The sequence below is a fragment of the Cynara cardunculus genome (assembly GCF_001531365.2).
Source record: "Cynara cardunculus var. scolymus isolate 2C chromosome LG 10, CcrdV1, whole genome shotgun sequence".
In the NCBI taxonomy this organism is placed as follows: Eukaryota; Viridiplantae; Streptophyta; class Magnoliopsida; order Asterales; family Asteraceae; genus Cynara; species Cynara cardunculus.
In genome coordinates, this window is record NC_037537.1 from 21,974,609 (window position 1) to 21,995,212 (window position 20,604).

At 37.0% G+C, this 20,604-nt stretch overlaps 4 protein-coding genes across 4 annotated transcripts; 2 read left to right on the forward strand and 2 right to left on the reverse strand.

Moving 5' to 3' along the window:
* Window positions 1-4,642: 4,642 nt before the first annotated feature.
* On the forward strand, window positions 4,643-5,792 carry LOC112519843 (hydroxyethylthiazole kinase). The gene is made up of 2 exons (XM_025128146.1): window positions 4,643-5,080; window positions 5,251-5,792. The coding sequence occupies exons 1-2, from the start codon at window positions 4,643-4,645 to the stop codon at window positions 5,641-5,643; spliced, it is 831 nt and encodes a 276-aa protein (XP_024983914.1). The 3' UTR covers window positions 5,644-5,792.
* Window positions 5,793-5,854: 62 nt separating this feature from the next.
* Window positions 5,855-6,771, reverse strand: LOC112519844 (dirigent protein 16-like). Its single transcript, XM_025128147.1, has one exon. The coding sequence runs from the start codon at window positions 6,769-6,771 to the stop codon at window positions 6,040-6,042; it is 732 nt and encodes a 243-aa protein (XP_024983915.1). The 3' UTR covers window positions 5,855-6,039.
* Window positions 6,772-8,870: 2,099 nt separating this feature from the next.
* Window positions 8,871-13,262, forward strand: LOC112519603 (PHD finger protein ING1). Its single transcript, XM_025127807.1, has 7 exons — window positions 8,871-9,106; window positions 11,370-11,441; window positions 11,846-12,033; window positions 12,199-12,259; window positions 12,401-12,500; window positions 12,776-12,932; window positions 13,014-13,262. Exons 1-7 carry the CDS (start codon window positions 9,079-9,081, stop codon window positions 13,122-13,124), a joined length of 717 nt encoding a protein of 238 aa, XP_024983575.1. The 5' UTR covers window positions 8,871-9,078; the 3' UTR covers window positions 13,125-13,262.
* A 1,478-nt stretch (window positions 13,263-14,740) lies between these two features.
* LOC112519212 (chaperonin CPN60-2, mitochondrial-like) lies at window positions 14,741-19,839 on the reverse strand. Its single transcript, XM_025127210.1, has 17 exons — window positions 19,699-19,839; window positions 19,516-19,540; window positions 19,286-19,417; window positions 18,555-18,714; window positions 18,237-18,412; window positions 18,023-18,118; window positions 17,758-17,862; window positions 17,580-17,666; window positions 17,415-17,504; window positions 17,248-17,328; window positions 16,904-16,972; window positions 16,528-16,605; window positions 16,251-16,346; window positions 15,958-16,161; window positions 15,455-15,560; window positions 15,148-15,226; window positions 14,741-15,068 (listed from the first exon to the last, which is right to left on the reverse strand). Exons 1-17 carry the CDS (start codon window positions 19,734-19,736, stop codon window positions 14,951-14,953), a joined length of 1,740 nt encoding a protein of 579 aa, XP_024982978.1. The 5' UTR covers window positions 19,737-19,839; the 3' UTR covers window positions 14,741-14,950.
* Between the last annotated feature and the right edge of the window lie 765 nt (window positions 19,840-20,604).

Consider the following 20,604-nt stretch of genomic DNA (forward strand, 5'->3'; position numbering starts at 1 on the left):
TCAAAGTGAATGTTCCACAACAGAGATTATAGTTAATTCTGTGAACTTTTAACGGTGCTTCAGTCGTGGCGTCACCTAGAGGGACGAAAAGTTAAAGAAATAAAAACCACAGTAACCAAAAAAAGTAATTATCAAACCACATGGATTAAACCAGAAATTTTTGACAAACCGAATAGATGAAAATCGTAATTTACTCTATTTTCTTTTCTCCAGTTATAGGTTCCTTGTCTATTGAATCGTGGATCCAAACAGATAAAAGAAAGAAAAGACCAAATACAAAATGATGTTATTGTCGATCAGAATATGCAAAATATACATTGAATTCATGTACATGAATACTGTAAGTTGGGTATTGCAGTTTCAAAAAATACTGTTGGATTTAACAGACTGATTAAGTTGTGCGTACTCAAAGGATTCGTCTAGCTCTTGATGCTCCTCATTTGAGTTTTTTGATGACGTGTTCTTTAGCTTTTTGGGTTGCAACATCGACGACATTATCACTTGCCCTTTTTATTAAATCTCGCTTGGCTTCAGATATTTTTCCTTTCACGTCTTTTACCGTTTTTGAAACCTGGGTTAAATCAACCGTGAAAAAAAGAAAAAAATATTATAACATTATTTTGATAAAGAAGTTAAGAGTAGCGAGCTTTAACCACTAGGGTGGTGCTTGATTGGTTTGAGCTCGACTCCAAATGTCAAAAATACCAGGAGGTCTCAGGTTCAAATCCAATGAGGAATAAAAATCCCCTTTGTGGCCACAGAGGTTTAAATAAGGTGACTCCGAACTATCTACAAAACAGGTGGTCGCCCTGAGATTAGTCGGCTCGCATAGCGGGTTGGATATCCAGGTTAATCAAAAAAAAAAAAAAAAAAAAAGAATAGCGAGCTTTTACATGATTACCTCATCAAATCCTTTCTTAACTTCACCTGCTGCTTCCGTCACCTCTTCGCATTTTTGTTCCACCTTCTCGTTTATATTTTCCTGTAATTTTCGGTGCATGTTATGTTTATTTATGAACGAGCAAATTACAGATGTGGTCCCTGTGGTTTACATTTTTTATCCACAATGGTCCCAAAATCAAAATAAATACATATTTGGTACCCTTGGTAGGGGTGTTCGCGGTCCGGTTTGGGCGGTTTAACCCCTCAGACCACAAACCAAACCGTAATGGCGGTTTATAAAATTTTCAGACATCAAGTGCCCAGACCGGTCAAACCAGACCATAAAAAGGCGGTCTGGTCTAACCGGTTTAGGCGGTTTGGCCCTTTAATGGACTTTAAATATTAAACTTAAAAAACATAAATAATTTATAACTTTAGATTAAATATCCATCTCGATTATGTTAGATGTTAGGCTTTAAGTTGGGTTAGGGATATATTTGAGCTATATCCCATAAGTTAAAAAAGTTGGACTTGCTAATACAAAAATAAATAACTAAATTATATATATATATATTTGGCGGTCGGTTTGGTCCAAACCGCCCAAAAAAGGTTCCAGACCGCAGACCGGACCGGACCGCCCGGTTTTGCTATTTTCCAAACCAAACCAAACTGTCAGGCCGCTCAAACCGCCAAAAAGGGTCCGTTTTGACTTGGTTCGGCCGGTTTGAGCGATGCAACGGTTTTTTTGAACACCCCTAACCCTTGGTATGCATTTTCGCACGTATTGAGTCCCTCCCTCTGACAAGAAAAATGGTTTTGAAAGAATTTTTGCATATAAAATATGAAAGAATTTTGTTATATATGATTTTCGGGACCTAAAGCTCCCCTAAGCAAAGATCATCCGTTCCAAGCGACCATCAACACTCGAGATGGATCGATTTACGTGTTCGCTTAAATTCTTTCACCACGACGTATACAATTCTTACCTTTTCTAGATGTTTTGAGGCGGTGACGAATGTTCTAGTACTTCTCGAGAAAGATGATTTGGGTACGACATCAAATATAATATCTCTTGAAATCTTCACTGCTTTACGTAATCGTAAACTCGTCATGTTTCGTATTTTAGAAATCCAGAATGAAAATATTTGAATCTTTATCTGAAGTTGTTTAACGGTATAACTATGAAATGGCAAGAAAAATGGGAGATGGGATTTAAAGCCTATTTGCCACATGTTCGTCATTGAGGTTTTCTAGATAGTAATTTTTATGGGGCTGAAATAAAAATTATCTCTATTTATCTGGAGGAATCTTTAAAATTACCACTGCTTAGCTTTTAATTCGTCCATCTTAACAAAACATCAAAATAACTGGCAAATGGATCTCTTCGACAACACTTTCACCTCATCTTCGTAATCCTTTTGTCTACAATCAGTATTGTTTTAATTAACCAACTTGATAAGGATTCATTCGAACCAACGGGTTCCAACGATATCTGTCTGTAATTAACTTTAAGTCTTATTAAAACCAGTTTTAAATGTATACAGATTAAACTGAATATCTACGGTTATCCAAAACTATGAAAGTAGTACAATGTAAAGTAAAAAAAGAGAGAAGAAAGATCATTTAGGTAAAACAAGATTTGATTTCACAATAATATTCATGTTCTTGGTAGCCGTAAAATTGGGGAAATTGATCAAAATAATCAATCTCCCGACCAGATCGCCTTTTTTAACCAGAGGTTAAACAAATGTCTTACCTATATCGTCTTCTTTTAAGGGTGTTTGAGATTGCTTATTTAAAACAACTTATTCATTTTTTGTAAAAATGTTTATCTACTTACGTGGTGTCAAACCGGAGTTCTATAAAAAGTGTTTGAATTAGCTTATGACGGTACCAAAACGTAAAAACTGATAAGTTGTCTTTTAGTGTTTGATAAATTTTGCTTATTCATGTAAAATGACAAAAAATGACATTCTTCCATATAACTACAAGATCTTCAAACCCCACCGTCAAACAGTAGCATATGCAATCGAGAACCATGAAAACAGTAGCATATGCAATCGAGAACCATGGAACAAGAAATCGATAACCATAAAAAGCATATGCAAACATGAAATCTAAGAACTGTCAAGGCACATACAAGAAATCGAGAACCATGGAAACCAAGGAAGTTGAAACCGAGGAAGCTTAGAAATCGAAGACTATGGAACTCAAACACCATGGAAGTTGAAATAAATGAACAAATATCGTATCGGGAGAAATAGAAATCGAAAACTAAATTGAAGTTGGAGGCCATGAAGAACCCTGCGGAAGAAGTCGTGCAATAGATCTCCTTGAAGATACCTGATAAGTTGATTTGGATCAAACAACTTTTGAATTATTAGGTTTAGGGTTACAGATTTTGATGTTCTTGGGCACTCATCATGGGTTGTTTTGGACCCAATCGAGGAAAATGAATTATCATTGGTGGATTTTATTAGGTTTAGGGTTAAAAAGGTAATTTGAATTTCAAAGCTGATAAATTGTTTTTGATAAGTTAGAAGAGAGTAACTTATTAAAAACTCTTTATTACCGATTTGACACTGGTATAAACATTACTTTTTTCTTATTCAAACACTAAAAACGATTTATTATCGATATCACACCAGAATAAGTTAATAAACAATTTAAATAAGAGATTGTTTGTTTGGCTCTTAATGGTGACATTAAGAGCTAACCTCTTAATCGGTAAGAGGTAATGGCTGTTTGGCACAAAAAAAAAAGAGGCTCTTAATGGTTACATTAACCTCTTAACCATTTTGTACCTAGGGCTTCACTAAACCATTCAGATTTCCATTTTTCCAACTTTGCCCTCTCTACTCTCTACACCAGTCGCTCCCCCTCCCCATAACACGATCGTCGGTCTTCCATCGCTCCCCCCCCCCCACGATCGTCGCTTGACCGGTCGCCGTCTCAGGTCGCCTTCTTCCAGCAGGTCGTCCGATCGCCTTCTTCCAGCAGGTCGTCCGATCGTCGTCTTCCAATAGCTCTTCTGGTCGCCGCTCCTACTGCTTCCCTCCATCCTTTTCCTCGCAAGCTTCAGGTATTTCTGCCCCTACTGCTTCTGCGTTATCTGTTATATGATGGGATTGATTTTCGTGAGAAACAAAAAATGGCTATACCCCAAGAAAAAGGAAACCAACAGATTATGCTTTTCACTGTCGTTATCTAGATGGAGTTATTGATTTTCGACATTTTTTGATAAGAACAAGGAAACCAACATAATAATATTCCCGTTGAAGTATTTCATAATATGGGGTTATGCTTTTCATAGTACTTCTTGTCACAAGCCTACTGTTATTCCTGTTGTAGTATTTCCTCCATCCTTTTGTGAAGAATGATATTCCCCCATCCTTTTGTGAAGAATGATATTCCTTCATCCTTTTGTGAAGAATGATATTACTGTTGTAGTTATATTTGCAAAATAATTGTTCTATTCAGATATATGTCAAACAACTCTATTTCATTCAGTACTAAATCATTCAGAGAGTTAAAATGATAATTTGTTGTCATTCAGAGAACAGTTACCAAACAACATTATTTCATTCAACACTTAACCATTCTAATCACTTGACCGGTACCAAATCATTCAGCAACCGCCAAACAACCCATTATGAATCTCAAACACCCTTTAGAATAATTTTGTGTTACTGGAAAAAAACCGAAAAACCCACATATAATGCCAATTTAGGTCAAGATTGGATAGAGCATTCCGGCGGCCATGGCGGAGCAAGAAGGCATCAATCCATGGGGTTCAAAATCTTGGACGTACCTATCATCTCTCCGGCAACAATCGCCTTTGATACAATGCATCACGAATTTGGTATCCATGGATTTAATGGCCAACACCCTCTTAGCCGCCGGCGCATCACCAGCGATGGTCCACTCCGTTCGTGAAATCCCAGAATTCACTCCTCACACCCAAGCCGTCCTTATAAACGTTGGTACGCTGACCCCTGATTGGTTGCCGGCTATGAAAGCCGCCGCCGGTGTTGCGAATGTGTATGGTAAGCCTTGGGTTCTTGATCCAGCTGCCGTCGGAGCTTCCAGTTTCCGGTTAAACGCTTGTCTTGAGCTTATTGAGCTTCAACCTACTGTTATTAGAGGCAACGGGTCTGAAATCATTTCTCTCTCCACGGCTTCCATAGGATCCACCAAGGTAAATCGTCTAATTCTCGATTTAGGGTTTATCGTCAATCGAATTTGTTTACTGTATACAGTCACTCAACCTAATTGAAAATCTACGAATTTGTATGTTTCTTTCGAACTTATTCTATTGAATCGGGCTGAATTTACTTCAATTCGTACTAAATCGTTCTTTGTTCGTAGGGTGCTGATAGTTTGCATGAATCTAGTGATGCTGCCGATGCAGCAAAGGCTTTAGCGAAATCAAGCGGCAGCATCGTTGCGGTTTCGGGATCGGTGGACATGGTTACAGACGGTGAACGGGTTGTCGGGGCATGTAACGGTGTGCCGATGATGCAGAAGATAACTGCGAGCGGATGTGCAGTCACCGCCCTCATTGCGGCATTCGTGGCTCTCGACCCTGCAAACGCCTTTGAAGCCACAGCAGCTGCGCTTTCGGTGTTCGGATTGGCGGGCGAGATCGGCATGGGGATGGCGAACGGACCTGCGTCGCTGCGTATGCATCTGATCGACTCGCTTCATGGGCTTGATGAAGAGAGTGTTGTTCATGGTGTTAACATCCCAAGCATCTCTTGAAGGGTAATGTGGAGTTTGTTTTCGTGTTTGAGTTCTTGAAGTTGTGTGATATGATGGTTGTTATGTCGATATGAAATCTGATATGGTTCAATTGATATTATGTTATTTAAGCTGTTAATTCAAACCAATCAAAGTCTTCAAAATCGTCATCTAAAACCATTTCTTTTGTTCTACTTTTATTAAGCTTTTACTACGATCCATGCGGATGATATAGTATTTTATACCACTTTATTACTTGGAAAAGATGATATTATATCATATTGTATAACTTGCTTTGTAATTCGAGTACACAATTCATCATTCGCTAAATCATGGTGAGGTTGATGAAATGACGATTACAAATGAGATTATGATGTTTTTCGTTCAAACAAACACGAGCACACAAAACACAAAACTTTAGTACGAAAGATGGACTGTTAGCCTCAGCAAAGATTCGACCCCATCTGCAACGATTTGACCGGCAGGTATGAGCGATCGAATCTCCGCGAACCCGCAAGCGTGCAGGAACTTCCCGGTGCCGCCAGTCACCGACAGGCGGGACATGGTGGTTCCGATCTTGTACACGCCAAAGAAGTTGATGCTATCGCCATACTCCCCGCCTTCCATCATGGCGGTGAACGTCATCATCTGCCGACTTCCATCGGCAGAGCTCGAGACGTACACACCTTGTGCTTTCCCTAGTGTCTGTGAACCCAACTTGACATCCGCCGTCAAGAGGTCGTCGATCACCGTGATCGTCCCGAACCCGAGACCGAGCCCGTCCGGTCCCAGTTGGGCTGCGATCTGGCTTTGACCGTTGTTCTGGTTCAGATTTCCAGCAAATTGTGTACCGACTAAGCCGGTTCCGAGTGGGATACCGTTGGCGTTTACAGTTGGGATGGCTCCATTGGCGTTAGGAATGACGACACCACCCGATGGTGCTCGGAAACCTATACGTCTAGCGAAGGGGACTTGACCGCTATATATGTTACCTAACAGTCCGGTGACTGGCCTCGCGGTGGGGTTGCTGCCGCCAAGAATATCGTGCATATAGAGCTCGAAAACGTGTACTCCGGCTTCTTCGACTTCTGGTGCAGGATCAACTGCTACTACATTTGAGATTCCGAGATGAACAACTCCGACAAGCATCACGAACACGAGAACCGTTAACGAATGGTTCGGCATCTCGAAATCTCGAAATGGGTATTTCTTTAGAGGGAGATTGTTGTTGTGGAAAAATTCTGAAGGTTGAGAGCTTGTTTGGATGGTTATGGCTATGGAGGTGATGGAGGTGGTAATTTATACAGCTAAGTTCAAGAAGAAGATGATGGAGTTGTTCAAGTTATACGTTTAATATATAACATCTAAATCGTTAAGAGATGAATCTTATTTGGCAAAAAAAAAGTTTGCCTTGTAATTGTTCAAAAACCCTTGAATGATTTTGTATCCTGGGCGGCTGCCTTAACCATTTAACGCCCTAATTTCGTTGTAAATAATTACCAAACAATTATATTTCATTTTGTACTATCTCATTATAGTTTATCAATCATTTAGACCTCTTAATCATTCTACACCAAACGAAACATATGTTTAAATTCTAGAATCTCTGGGATTGTAGTGGTTATAACAAAACCATGATATGAAGTTGGAAGGCCAACGGAGGAGGTATCATTTTCGTAACTTATAAAATATTCAATTTTTGGAGGCACTAAACGTCACCGTTTGTGTAGTAGTTGATTTCCTGGAGATGTAGTGGAATAAGCATATACAAGAGTTTGTGGTATTGAGTTTATGAAGGTTGATTTTTTACGGTCATAATTTATTTGGACACAGTCTGATACATCTTTTCATATAAAAACATTAAACTTTTTACTTAAATTAAATACTGTACTTATAAAAGTATATCTTTTTTTGGGCAAAAGTTGATTACCGACAATTTTAATTGGTCCCACTCGAAACCTATCTCCAAGGACACCAATGTAAGAGACATTTATTTGTCTCACTCAACGGCTAAGGCCGAGGAGGGTGGGGGGTTGGAAATACCCCGGAACCGATCTTATATTCAGGCAAAGTCGTCCCGCTTCTTTACCAACTGAGGTATGCCAGATGCAGTATATCGGTATTATGAACAGATATATTGTATAAAAAGTAAATTATATAAGTAAAATTTGTCAACTATCGTAGATCTTTTGTTTCATGTTTTAATTTTTGTTATTCGTACTTGTAAATTATAGAGGTGAGTAAAGTTCGGTATAGATTGATAAAACAAGGGTTACCGAACTGAGACCGAACAAAAGTGGATTCGGATAGCTATGGTTGGTTCGTTAACCGGTTCAATATTTTTAAAAATAAATGAAAATATGTATTTTGATGGATTATTTGGAAAAAAGTATTTTTCTTAGTAGATTTTGACAAGTACAACTTATTTTTATATAAACTGCACATAATTTTTGTCTCTGTCGATGTTATAATACGATTTTATGTGTTTTTAAGAAAGCAATAATGTTTTTTGTTTTGAATAAGATATAATAAAATTTGAAAAAAAATATATTAATGTTAATATCAAATCAACTATTTAAAAGTTCTCATTTTTTATGTAATTTCTTTAATTTATTCTTTTTATTATAATTTAATTTAAGTTTAATAATGAAATAATCTATTTTTGGTTTAATGATATAACATTTTATAAAGATAATAATTAAGTATTTTGTTATAACTCAATAATTATCTTAATTATATTTTAGATTTTTTATATTTAAAATAAGATATTTATCATATATTTAATTATGTTTATCTGCAGTTAGTTACACGAATTCAGATATGGAGTTTTAATAAGTTGTACTTACGCGTAATCAACTTGTAATTTTGAGTTTTAAGTAACATGTATTACTAAACAATATTTTACGTATAAAAAATGGTTTTTAAGAGTATTTGTCAAATGTTTTATAATATAGTATAAACTAGAGACATTTATCAAAATCAACTAAATACCCGGAAAAAATCATCGAAATACCAAAAAGTCTTTAACCTTGCGGTATATGGGTCTTTCACCTCCTAGGAAGTTGGCGGTTCAAACCCCACCAAATATAAGAAGGTATATGAGTTTATTTGTTCTATTCACCGTATATAAATATTATATATTTACAAAAAATTATTGAAATAAAAAAAACATTTAAAATCTCATGAAATGCTGAGATTGAATTAATCGAACAATGAACAACCCAATTTACGGAAGTTATGAATCTTTAAATTATTGGAGAGAAATCTTTGCGATCACATCAGGAATTGACAAGCAATTGGAAAATTTAAAGAAATCAGGATCTAACATTCGTGAAATCCACCCTCTTGTTCTTGTTGGATTCCATGGTTAGCGTTGATTTAGGGCACGATTGAATTTTAGGCGGGCATTTAACGGCCAACGAATCTTCAGTTTCCCCCAAAGTTTCTTTCGCAATAATGTCGTTTCTCGAGGACTTCCAAGCCAGTAAGCCTCCATCTTTCTTCTCCTTCCTTAATTCTGCTTGCTTCTGTAATGAAATTTGTTTGTTTAGCCAAAAAAAATTGGGTCCCTTGTGGCGAATTTACAGTTTGATCGAGAAAAAACCTAGAATTGACTAGAACCCTAGAATTTTGTAGGGTTTCTAATTTGTTCTTGGATAGTTACCAAGTTGTTAAAATTATAGGTAGATGCATACTTCTCTGTGTATTTCTGTCGATTAATATACCTTGCGTATTCGATTCTGCTTGTGCATTTGTGTGTTTAGTTGGATTCTGTTTAAAGGGACAGTATGAGAGGTTTTCATGCCCGATAGTACAACTTAAACAGGACAGCATTCGGTATGATTAAATGAGAGATACTACAACAAAATGGGGATTTTGCTATTCAAATAACACTTTCTGATTTGATGGAATAAGTTTATCATGTTAAACAGACCTGCATCTGATTCTGAATCAAAATTTCATCCTTTTGTTTGCAATTCATTTCAACAAGTGAGGTTGAAACTTGATTGTGCATGATGACATCCACTGATTGACCTAATAAGTGGTCTTAAGCCCTCGGGCGTGTAGCTCAGTTGGCAAAAGGGCGGAGGAACTATGTGGTCTTAATATTTGTAATTTGGTAACCACAAGGGTGGTGCCTAATTGGTTTGAGCTTGGATCCAAAGGTCAAAAGTACCAGGAGGTCCCAGGTTCAAATCGAAGGAGAAATAAAAATTCCCTTGTGGCCACAGAGGTTCAAATGCGGCGACTCCGGACTATCTGCAAAGCAGGTGGTCGCCCTGGGATTAGTCGGCTCACATAGCAGGTTGGATATCCAGGTTAATCAAAAAAAATTGTAATTTGGGTAATTCTCTCATGGGCAAATTGCATGAAAAAGTAATGTACTTTAACTTGATTCCTATTTTGGGTAACGTACTTTCAAAACTTCTATTTTGGTACCCAAGATGTAAAGTTTTAAACATTTAAGTACCCGGGTAACTGGTTGAAGTATTAACCGATTATCATGCTGATATAGCTAGTGATGTGGTATCCAACTCGGTATTATTTGCTAACGTGGTCAATGACGTGGATTTTTTTAAATCTAAAATTAGTCTTTTTTTTAGTCTAAAATTAGTCGTTCACCGGGTTACTCCGGTAGTTAAATGTTTAAAATTTTACATCTTAGGTACCAAAATGGAAGTTTTGAAAGTACGTTACCCAAAATAGGAATTAAGTTAAAATACGTTACTTTTTCATGCAATTTGCCCTTCTCTCATACCAAGGTTATACTGAGGCAAAAAGTTCAAACTGTTATGTGGTGAAACTAGTCAGTAAATAGCCTAAATGGGAAGATTAACCTTGATTGATAAATAGCCTCAAAGTAATCTTGTGTGAAGGGGCTATCCCAATTTACATGTGTTTAAGGCCTTTTATCAACTGTATAAATTTAGGTTCAGATCATCAGATTGTTAGTTGTTTAGGTGTTTATCCCTTTTTCTGTGCTTAATATATACAGCTCTGGCCAATCCGTTAAATCCGGAATCCATAAAACTTAATAGTTCAGATTGAAAGAACTTGCAGATGTGTAAATCATTGCTAGTTTTCCTTGGTTTCTTTTAGCAACTCACTCTACCCTGTGCGTCTTTAACTTCTGACTTACTCTCCTCGTTCGTATACACGTCCAAAAATGATTATATAGGAAAGGACAAGATAGTCCTTTTTCCTATCTGTTGATTTTTCATATTTGTGTACTTGGATGTTTTTGAAGTTGGCTTTTACGCCTCTCTGAGTTACCAATTCAGGTGACTGACACATGTACTTCTACATTGCTTTCCTTTCTTGTTGATAACCTTTAGGGTAGCGAAGGGTGTTTTTGGTACACAGGACATAACAAAAACTTGTCCCACGTTTTGGTGCAACATTGGACTGTGGGACTGGACAGGTCTGAAGCAAAATAGGTGGAACAAAAATCAGGGAGATAAGACAAGATCGGTAAATTACTAAACTACCCATGTCAAATTGAAATCCTAAATCCTCACCCAATTCTTTCACCCGCCTACCTCACTCTCTCCCATCCAGTCTGCATAGCAAATGCACCTTAAGTGATCAAATGGGTTTCATAAGAAGTGAGAGGACTTGAGTTGAACTCCAATGATTTTTCTTGCTAGGTTTATACAAACTTGCACCCTTTTGTAATGAGACTCCATAACGTCATTGATTGTCAGGTTTTTCATACCAGAGTTGTTAATTTACTTTCCTTCATTCAGGTTTGGAGCCATTGCCAAACATCTTGCAGAGGAAGTACGCATTATTACGTGACTTGGATAAAAGTTTGCAAGGTATACTTTTATACACCGACTTTGAGCGTATGCACATATATCATATGTTCTGCAATATTATTATATGACATAACTAAATCTATCCATGTACTTTTATGTGTGCCCACATTCATCAAAACTGTTGCCACATCCTCTTTGCTTTCCACTCTGAACCAGGAACACATAATACCAAATTACCAATATAGACATGCCGGTCCAATCTTTTTGGAGTCCCTGTTACACATGTACCAAGACTATAGATCGATTGGGCGAATAATAAATGAAACAAAATATAAAAGTCCATACCATATATTATATTAAAAGTCTTACAAATGCAGCTGATGTTTATGAGTTCCTGTTAATATAGTCATTGTCCTCCTCCAAATGCAGCAGTGATTGAGCTCTTTTCGTAACCATATTTGCAGATATTCAACGGCAGAATGAATTACATTGCCTACAGGAAATAGAGGAATTTAAAGAGGGAGTAAAGTCTGGGAACATTGGGCCAGGCACGTCACTTAACAAATTCTCAGAAGAGGCTCAAGATGAGCAAAAACATGCCATCAGGATCGCTGATGAGAAGGTTGCTCTGGCGGTTCAAGCATATGATTTGGTACCATTTTTTTATGAAGTATAATATATATATATGGAGAGAGAGAGAGAGAGAGAGAGGCTCCTTTTTTTGCAAACCATCCGATGGTTACAAACCTTACAAACAAGGGAGATTATCTAGTTTACTTGAACTTGAAGTAGAGTGTTGAAAATCTGCTTTCTTCAGGTGGATGCTCATATTCAACAACTTGATCAGTATCTTAAAAAATTAGAAGAGCAACGGCGTGGTAGATTTCTTCTTCCTTTTCAAACCTGCCATAATGTGTGTGTGTGTGTGCGCGCGCACGATAGGTGCCCCTATGTATGTATTCTGGAACCATCCACACATTTTCGTTTTATATCTCCTGATGTTCAATGGTTTGTGGCAGAAAAGGATAATGCTGCTTTAGCTGCATCGCTTGCTTTGAATCCTGATGGAAATGGGAAACCTGGAAAAGGCGGTGAAGGTGGTAGAGGAGGACGAAAAAAGTAATTATCTTTGCGACCGAAGACTTATGTTTGCTTAAAATATATTCCCTCTGTCCCAAATTAAAATATCCACAATGAAAAAGATCGGTCTAGAAATGTGCAATCACTACACTTCTTAATTAACAATTGTACCCTTAATACCAGAGGAAGTAATGAACTCCGTCTTATAATCAAGGGTGGAATTGGAAAGTGGACACGGAGGAACTAAAATAGAAATGTGGACTTTTGGGTCACAACTATAATGGTCAAAATTGTTTATTTTTTTACCATTACAGGACACGGCTTGGTGCAGCAGCCTCAACAGGTGCATCAGCAGCGGCTGCAAACGCACCAAGTATGGACTTGGATCTGCCGGTTGATCCTAATGAACCAACGTATTGTTTCTGCAACCAAGTGAGCTACGGGGAGATGGTAGCGTGCGACAATCCTGATGTACGTATTTTTAGTAAGCTTGTTTGTGTATCTATCGGTTTATAACCAACAGAAATGAAACAATGATATGTTTTTCTACAGTGCAAGATCGAATGGTTCCATTACGGGTGTGTTGGTCTGAAAGAGCAACCGAAAGGAAAATGGTATTGTAGCGATTGCAGCGGGATGCAAAAGCGAAGAAAGGGGAAATAAACCAATGAGTTGTTGTTTGTTGATGTTGTAGGAATTAGGAAGTAATTGAAGATCAATAACTCTCTAGATTTTGTGTGATTTTGTCTTTTCTTTTTATAGTTTGAATTGATGCTTCTTTTATTACATTTAGCCTTTAGTAACAGACTTCCTTTTAACCTCAAATATTAGCATGGAGTTAGACTCTTCCTTGAAGAATAGTATCCAACCCGTTATGTGAGCCGACTAATTCTAGGGTGACCACTTGCTTTGCAGATAGCCTGGAGTCACCGCATTTGAACCTTCGTGGCCACAAGGGGATTTTTATTCCTCCTTGGATTTAAACCTGAGACCTCTAGGTACTTTTGACTCTTGAAGCCAAGTTCAAACCAAACAGGCACCACCATTGTGGTTGTTTTTAAGTTTTTTAGGAATTTCTAATGATGTATTTTGTTATAGAAAATATATATTCTTATTATAATTATATAAATTAATCAAAATATATAATATAAGAAATTAAAACTTAAGAGAAGAAAAACGAAAGTTTACATAGGATTTTAAAATAAGAAATATTTAGGTTTTTTGATTTTATAAATGTTAGCTTTTTAATCGATATTTATGTTAAACTTTTTGTATTTTGTGAATATTATTTATGAGTTTTTGTTTAGATTGATTATTTGATCAAAAAACACTAAACACTCGTCAGTCGTCACCGATAAGTTGATCATTTTACCAATCTTATTTTATCAAATATTGAACAACTGTTATATCTTGTCTGTTTGAGTACCATAAATGAACTAACTGATTTTGAGTTTAACCCCATAAACAAGCTGATAGTTTTAGATATAATTTATAATTCAAATTTGTTAAAAAATAATGAGCTCAAGCTCTAAAATTAAAAAAAATCGAACATAAACACTACTTTCAAAAAAATTATGAGCTCGGGTTCAGAGTCTAAACAACTGTTTGACAATTGCTGAATGATTTTGTGCAAAATGATTAAATGGTCAAAATGATTAAGATGTTCTCATGTGCAAAATGAAATATAATTGGTTGGTAATTGTTTATAATAAAATTAGGGTGTTGAATGCTTAAGGGAGACCCAAGATACGAAATCATTCAGATGGTTTTAGAACCATCAAGATGCATACTCTTTTTTTTCACCAAAGGTTATTTGGCAGTTGCTGAATGGTTTGGTGCAGAATAATTAAGTGATCAAAATGATTAAGAGACTCTCATGATACAGTGCAAAATAAAATATAATTGTTCGGTAATTATTTACAATAAGATTAGGGTGCTGAATGTATGAGGGAGATCCAAGATACAAAATCATTAAAAAGGTTTTAGAAGCATTAAGCCGCAGACTTTTTTTTTGTCAAGCAAAATTCATCTCTTAACGATTCAGATGCTACCTCTTGGTGGAACTATTAAGAGGTAAACAAAACAACCCCTAAACAAGATTCACCTCTCAATGATTCAAAAGCTGCTTCTTATTAAACTATTAAGAAGTAATCAAACAGCCCATAAACAAGATTCACCTCTTAATGATTCAAAGGCTGCCCTTTAATGAAACTATTAAGAAGTAAACAAACAACCCGTTTCAAGTCGAGCTCATATCATCACAGGACATATAACTCAAAACTTTAACAATAGATATATAAACTTTGTGCATAAAATTACATCAATCATATCATATTTTGCTCAACAAGAACGTGATTTTTTTTATCAATCTACCATAACATATTCTCATAGCCTAGCTACATCTTCCCCTTCTTACTCTCATATATTGATCGTTTATTCCCGTTAGTAAAATGCATGTCAATCGGTGGTCTCAGTACTCAAAACTCCGGTCAAAAATCCATGCCGCCCATACCGCCCATACCGCCGCCCATAGCCGGAGCCGCTTCACCGGCAGGCTTCGGAAGTTCAACCACAATAGCTTCGGTGGTCGTCATCAAAGAGGACACACTACAGGTTCAAACCGTAAAACAGAGTCAAATTTTAGGCATAATTACTATCTACAACTCGAAAGACCGCTTCAACTAACCTTGCTGCATCAACCAAGGCCGTTCTTATCACTTTTAGCGGGTCAATAATTCCACTTTTCACCATATCCACGTATTCACCTACATTTCAAATTACTTGAGCTTGGTCATTACTGTACATATTTAGAGAGTTGAAGACATTTTATGTACATCACTGTTGGGAAAAGTTCAGTTAGAAACCAACAATATTTCGAGAACCAACTATTCATAATGAATAATGAATATCATGCATTCATTATAAATAATTCATGAATAGCTGGTTCTCATGGTTCTCAAACAAACCGGCCCCCGATGCTGGTACATACATACCTTTGGCTGCATCATATCCAAGGTCAGTGTTGTCCTGCTCCAAAAGCTTCCCAACCACAACAGACCCCTCGACCCCAGCGTTTGTAGCAATTGTATGAACCGGCGTCTGCAATTAGATAAGTAAAACAGTTCAGCACCTATCAGGTCCTTAGGGGCTGTTTGGTTTGTTTTCCATTAAGTCCTGTATGGATAAAGTTGTTTGTGTGGATTAATCTGTTTGTATAAATTGGGAACGTTTTTGTATGGGAGGGTTCTTTCATAGATGGAACGAACATGTTTTATAATTGGGAGGGGCAGGTTTGCCAAAAACTTGGCTTTCTGCATAAAGCTCCCCGTAAAATCTTACTGAATAAGCCACTGAATAAGTTGCGAGTCCCATTAAGCTCATTAAGTTGCTAACAAGCAGACCCTTAGAGCATCTCCAAAGTTTCTTTATAACTTCTTCAAAATGGTACTAAAAAGTTGAAATCTCCAAAAAGAGAAGTCGTGCATCATGCTCTGACCTTAAGGGCGTTTCGAATGATTTGAACACCTATTTTTTGATCAAAGTTGGCGGTTGGTAACTTGTCCAACTCCTTTGATGCATAAAGAAGTGCGACACCACCTCCGGGTACGATTCCTTCCTCTACAGCTGCCTTTGTAGCATTTAGAGCGTCTGTAACTCTATCTTTCTTTTCACCAACTTCAGTGTCACTAGCGCCCCCGATCTTTATATAACGATACTCGTGTTATTAAAATGTGGAAACAGATAAAACCGAAATCATAAGAGATTAGTAGAAGGTAACGAAAGACAAACCTTCAGTACAGCCACACCACCAGAAAGCTTCGCTAACCTTTCTTGCAACTTCTCCTTATCGTAATCGGAGGTGCTAGACTCGATTGCTGACCGAATCTGTTAAAGAGATAACAAACATCTGTCAAACGGAGCAGATTATGCGCAACCGTCCAGCACTGAACACGGCTGTAATCTCATTGAGAGTGGACCGAAGAGGGTTTATGAAACTGGGAACTGTTGGCCAAACAAAGCCGCGATGGTTCAGTGGTCCTGGTTTCAAAAGGATGGAGTGGCAAACCTGTTCACATCGCTCCTCTATAGACTTCTTATCACCGGCACCATCAAGCACAACTGTGTCATCTTTTGATACAGTGACCTACGAAAAGAATTTCTGTCAATTATACAGACCGAAACCGAAAAATAACTATATATTTTATTGCTCCAATATACTCCCTCTGTCCCAAGATAAATCTCCACAAAGAAAAAGGAAAACCGTTTTTAGAAATATGTAAAATTATTACACTTTTCAATGAACTAAATGAAATTGCACCCTTAATATTAGAGGGGGTAATGAATTTCTCCATCTCAGGATTAAGGGTAGAATTGGGAAGTAGATAAAACTAAATAAGATTTGTGGACACTTATTTTGAGCCGAAGCAAGTACAACAACAAACCTTTTTACACGAGCCAAGCATTCGCAACTCCACATTCTCAAGATTCATACCAAGTTCTTCGGTTATAAGCTGCATTCAAATAAAAGATCCATCAATTATCGTTCAAACTCCAACATTTGACTACATGTTCGGCTATAAGTTGGTCAAATCTCAAAATTAAACAATATTATTTTGTAACAATTACCAATATTTCAATTTCTTCAGTTTCAGTTTTTATTGCTCACCCTTAATTTCTGGATTGAGGATTTGCCAAAAGAGAATGTTACATTCATTTGGGATATCACAAAAAGGCTTGTAGCATTAATTTTGACGAGTATTAAAATTGTAAAAGATCAAAAACCCACCTCGCCTCCTGTGAGAGTAGCAAGATCCTGCAAGTTAGCTTTTCTGTTCTCTCCAAAACCTGGAGCTTTTATGGCACAAACCTATTTGGAAAACACAGAATCAAGTTAAATTGCACACTGAGATCATACCGCATGGAAGTAATTCGTTTTCAAGAAACAATAAACACCTTGATGCCTGCACGGATCTTGTTAAGAATTAGGGTCGCCAATGCATCACTTTCGACATCCTCGGCAACAATTAGTAACGGCTTTTGTTTCTGGGCGACAATACAAAATGTGTCAATTACCTGGGAAGTCAAGAGAATCAAGATAAAGGCATTAGGAGAATCTACCTTCAGTGCCAACTCTAATACTTTGATCACCGCATTAATGCTTGTAATCTTTTTCTCGTGGATTAAAATGAGAGGGTCCTCTAGTTCCTGTTATGTATCAACCGGTTAGCAGGCAAGTTTCAGCGATAGATAAGCCAAAGATATAAATATGGTCGAATAATATCCACAAAAAGCTCACGCATTTCTGATTCTTTTGATTGGTGATGAAATGTGGAGATATGTAGCCTCTGTCCATCTTCATTCCCTCGACAATTTCTAATTCGTTATACAATGTCTTCCCATCCTTCACGGTTGAATCCAACAATCAATATGCATCAAGGGTATTAGATTCTTGTGATACAAAACCAAAAGATACGCATTTGTGCAACCAAATAAATATGATCATCAGAAATTAACTATTTTAACTCTTGAATCACATAAAAGGGTAACTAAAAGCAACTTACTTGAATTGTAATGACACCCTCTTTTCCAACTTTCTCCATGGCCTTTGCAATTAGCTCACCGATCTCTCGTTCTCCATTTGCAGAAATTGTGCCCACCTATTAGTTGATGGTTATATTACATTTAGCTTCCTCATCAAATGATATTCTCCATATATATATACACACACACACTACTTTAATCTTTAGAAATCAAACAAATTAATTATACGCAGACCTGTGTGATTTCCTCGGATGTGCTTATCATCCGAGCCCTACTCTTCAAGTTAGTTACCACAGCATCGACAGCCATGGAAATCCCACGTCTAAGATCCATTGCATTCACACCAGCAGCCACTGATTTGCAGCCTTCTGAAAATATTGCGCCAGTAAGGACCGTTGCACAAGTAGTACCTGAAACAGAATAACAGATTAAGGAGTCGTTACAAGTTGTAGCATTTGTTAAGGGAAAAGGTTTATAATTCCTATAAATGATCGGTAATAAAGCTTTATAACTTCTAGAAGGGCTTGGTAATAAGAAGCGTGTCTGAATTACCATCACCGGCCACATCATTAGTGGCATTAGCAACCTGCTTGACAAGGCTTGCACCAACATTTTTGACTTTGTCTTTGAACTCGATGCTTTTTGCCACGGTTACACCATCTTTTGTTACCTTTGGGGATCCATAGCTCTGCTCGATTACCACATTACGCCCCTTCAAAAGGAAACAGGAAAAATGGTATCTTTTTATTAGACTGCTGAGAGGCTGGATCATAATAACTATGAACATAACAAAGAAAAATCATACATTTGAGCCAACTTTAAATACACAGCACTGCCACTCGGCAGCAAACATGCTCTAAAAGTGCCAAGGGTACGCAGGACGGGACAAACGAGAGTTAAGTAATTGTGAAAGATTTTAGGGTTCTAATTTGACATCTTTAGTAAATTACAAATATCCCAATTTTTATTCCATCTATTTTATTCCCGATTCTGTCCAGTCCTGGTCTAATGTTGCAGCTGTCCTATCCAGCGTACCAAAGTTGGGGCTCGTAAAAGTTACAAATTAGTATCCTACTAATAAAATGCTTTTGATGACAAATTGATATGTCTTCAAAATTGAACCTTCAAGATGCCATGTGTAATGGTGCACTCAAAATTCCAATCACAACTAATCAAGTATAATCAAATATTTGGTTCTTGAATTTTGTCATGTTAAATCTTTCAGAACTTAAGTTTGGATAATGGATGTATCAAGAAACATTGAAGATCAATGAAGCAAGTACCTTTGGACCCATAGTTACTCTAACAGCATCTGCAAGCTCTTCAACTCCTCTAAGCATTAAAGCCCTAGCATCTACTCCAAATCTGATGTCTTTGGCTGCATAGTCTCTGCTCCAACTCAACCTACTTCCAATCTGTTTTGCATATAAAGAGAAGAGATAAACATACATATATCTGTATATATAGAGGGGGAGGGGAAAGGTAAGGGGGAGGAAGACAATTGATCAAACACCTGGCGGGTGCTATTTCTTGCAACCCTGCAAATTAAACATAAAAATGAATCTTGATTAGATAAAAATCAGAGAAGTTGTGCGTATGTGACTGAGAATTACGGGATCAAGAAAGTGAAAGTTGGGTTGTACAAGTTATGTGGGTACTGATGAAGAAGTAAGGAAACGATGAATTGGGGATGTACCTGGCCTTGGAAGCAAGATTTGTTGCGAAACGATACATTCTTCTTTGATTCTTAGAAAACCCCTTTTGCAGAGTTTAAGAGAGGATAGGAGAGTGAAGATGGCTGGTGGTTTGCAATATAAAAAAGGGAACAGAAGAATCTGGAAGAAGGTGCTTCTAGGGTTTTAGGGTTCAAATAGTGAAGAGGGTTTAAGAAGGGAGAATAATAATACATATGTTGTAATTATTTAAAATACATGTTCTTATTTGTAAATTGGTTTTGAAAAATCATTAAAACATTAGAATTTTTTTCAAAGCATGTTCAATAGTTATGGAAAAAATTACATCAACTAATCAACTTTTCTCTAAAATAATATATATATATATATATATATATATATGGGAAAGAGTTCAAACAAGAATGCATTCATTTTACAAGAACATGAAAACACTCTTTTATTATAGACAATCACATGTGATGTTATTATTCCATCACATATGATACACATGTGATACTAAATTAGACACACGGACGATTTTCGGCGTGATCTTGGTTGCGGGGTAAGTCGCCCTTACACCACTGAGCCCCCTCACATGTATTATCACATGTGATAAAAATGTTGTTGATATGATACTATGATTCATCAAGACTATCACATGTGATGTTAAATCATAGACACAGACAACCTTTAGTGCGGCCTACGTCGTAAAACACGTCTTCCGCATACCATCAGGTCCCCTCACGTGTATTATCACATATGATAAGGGTGTTATCTTGTTGCATAAAATGGAGGTGTTCGTTTTCATGAGACTCGTGAGACCACTTTTTTACACTTGAAACTTCACAGCGAAACGTTGTGAAGGTAAAAAAAATCTGAACCTTCACAACAAAAACACTGTGAAGTTTCAAGTGTAAAAAAATGGTTTC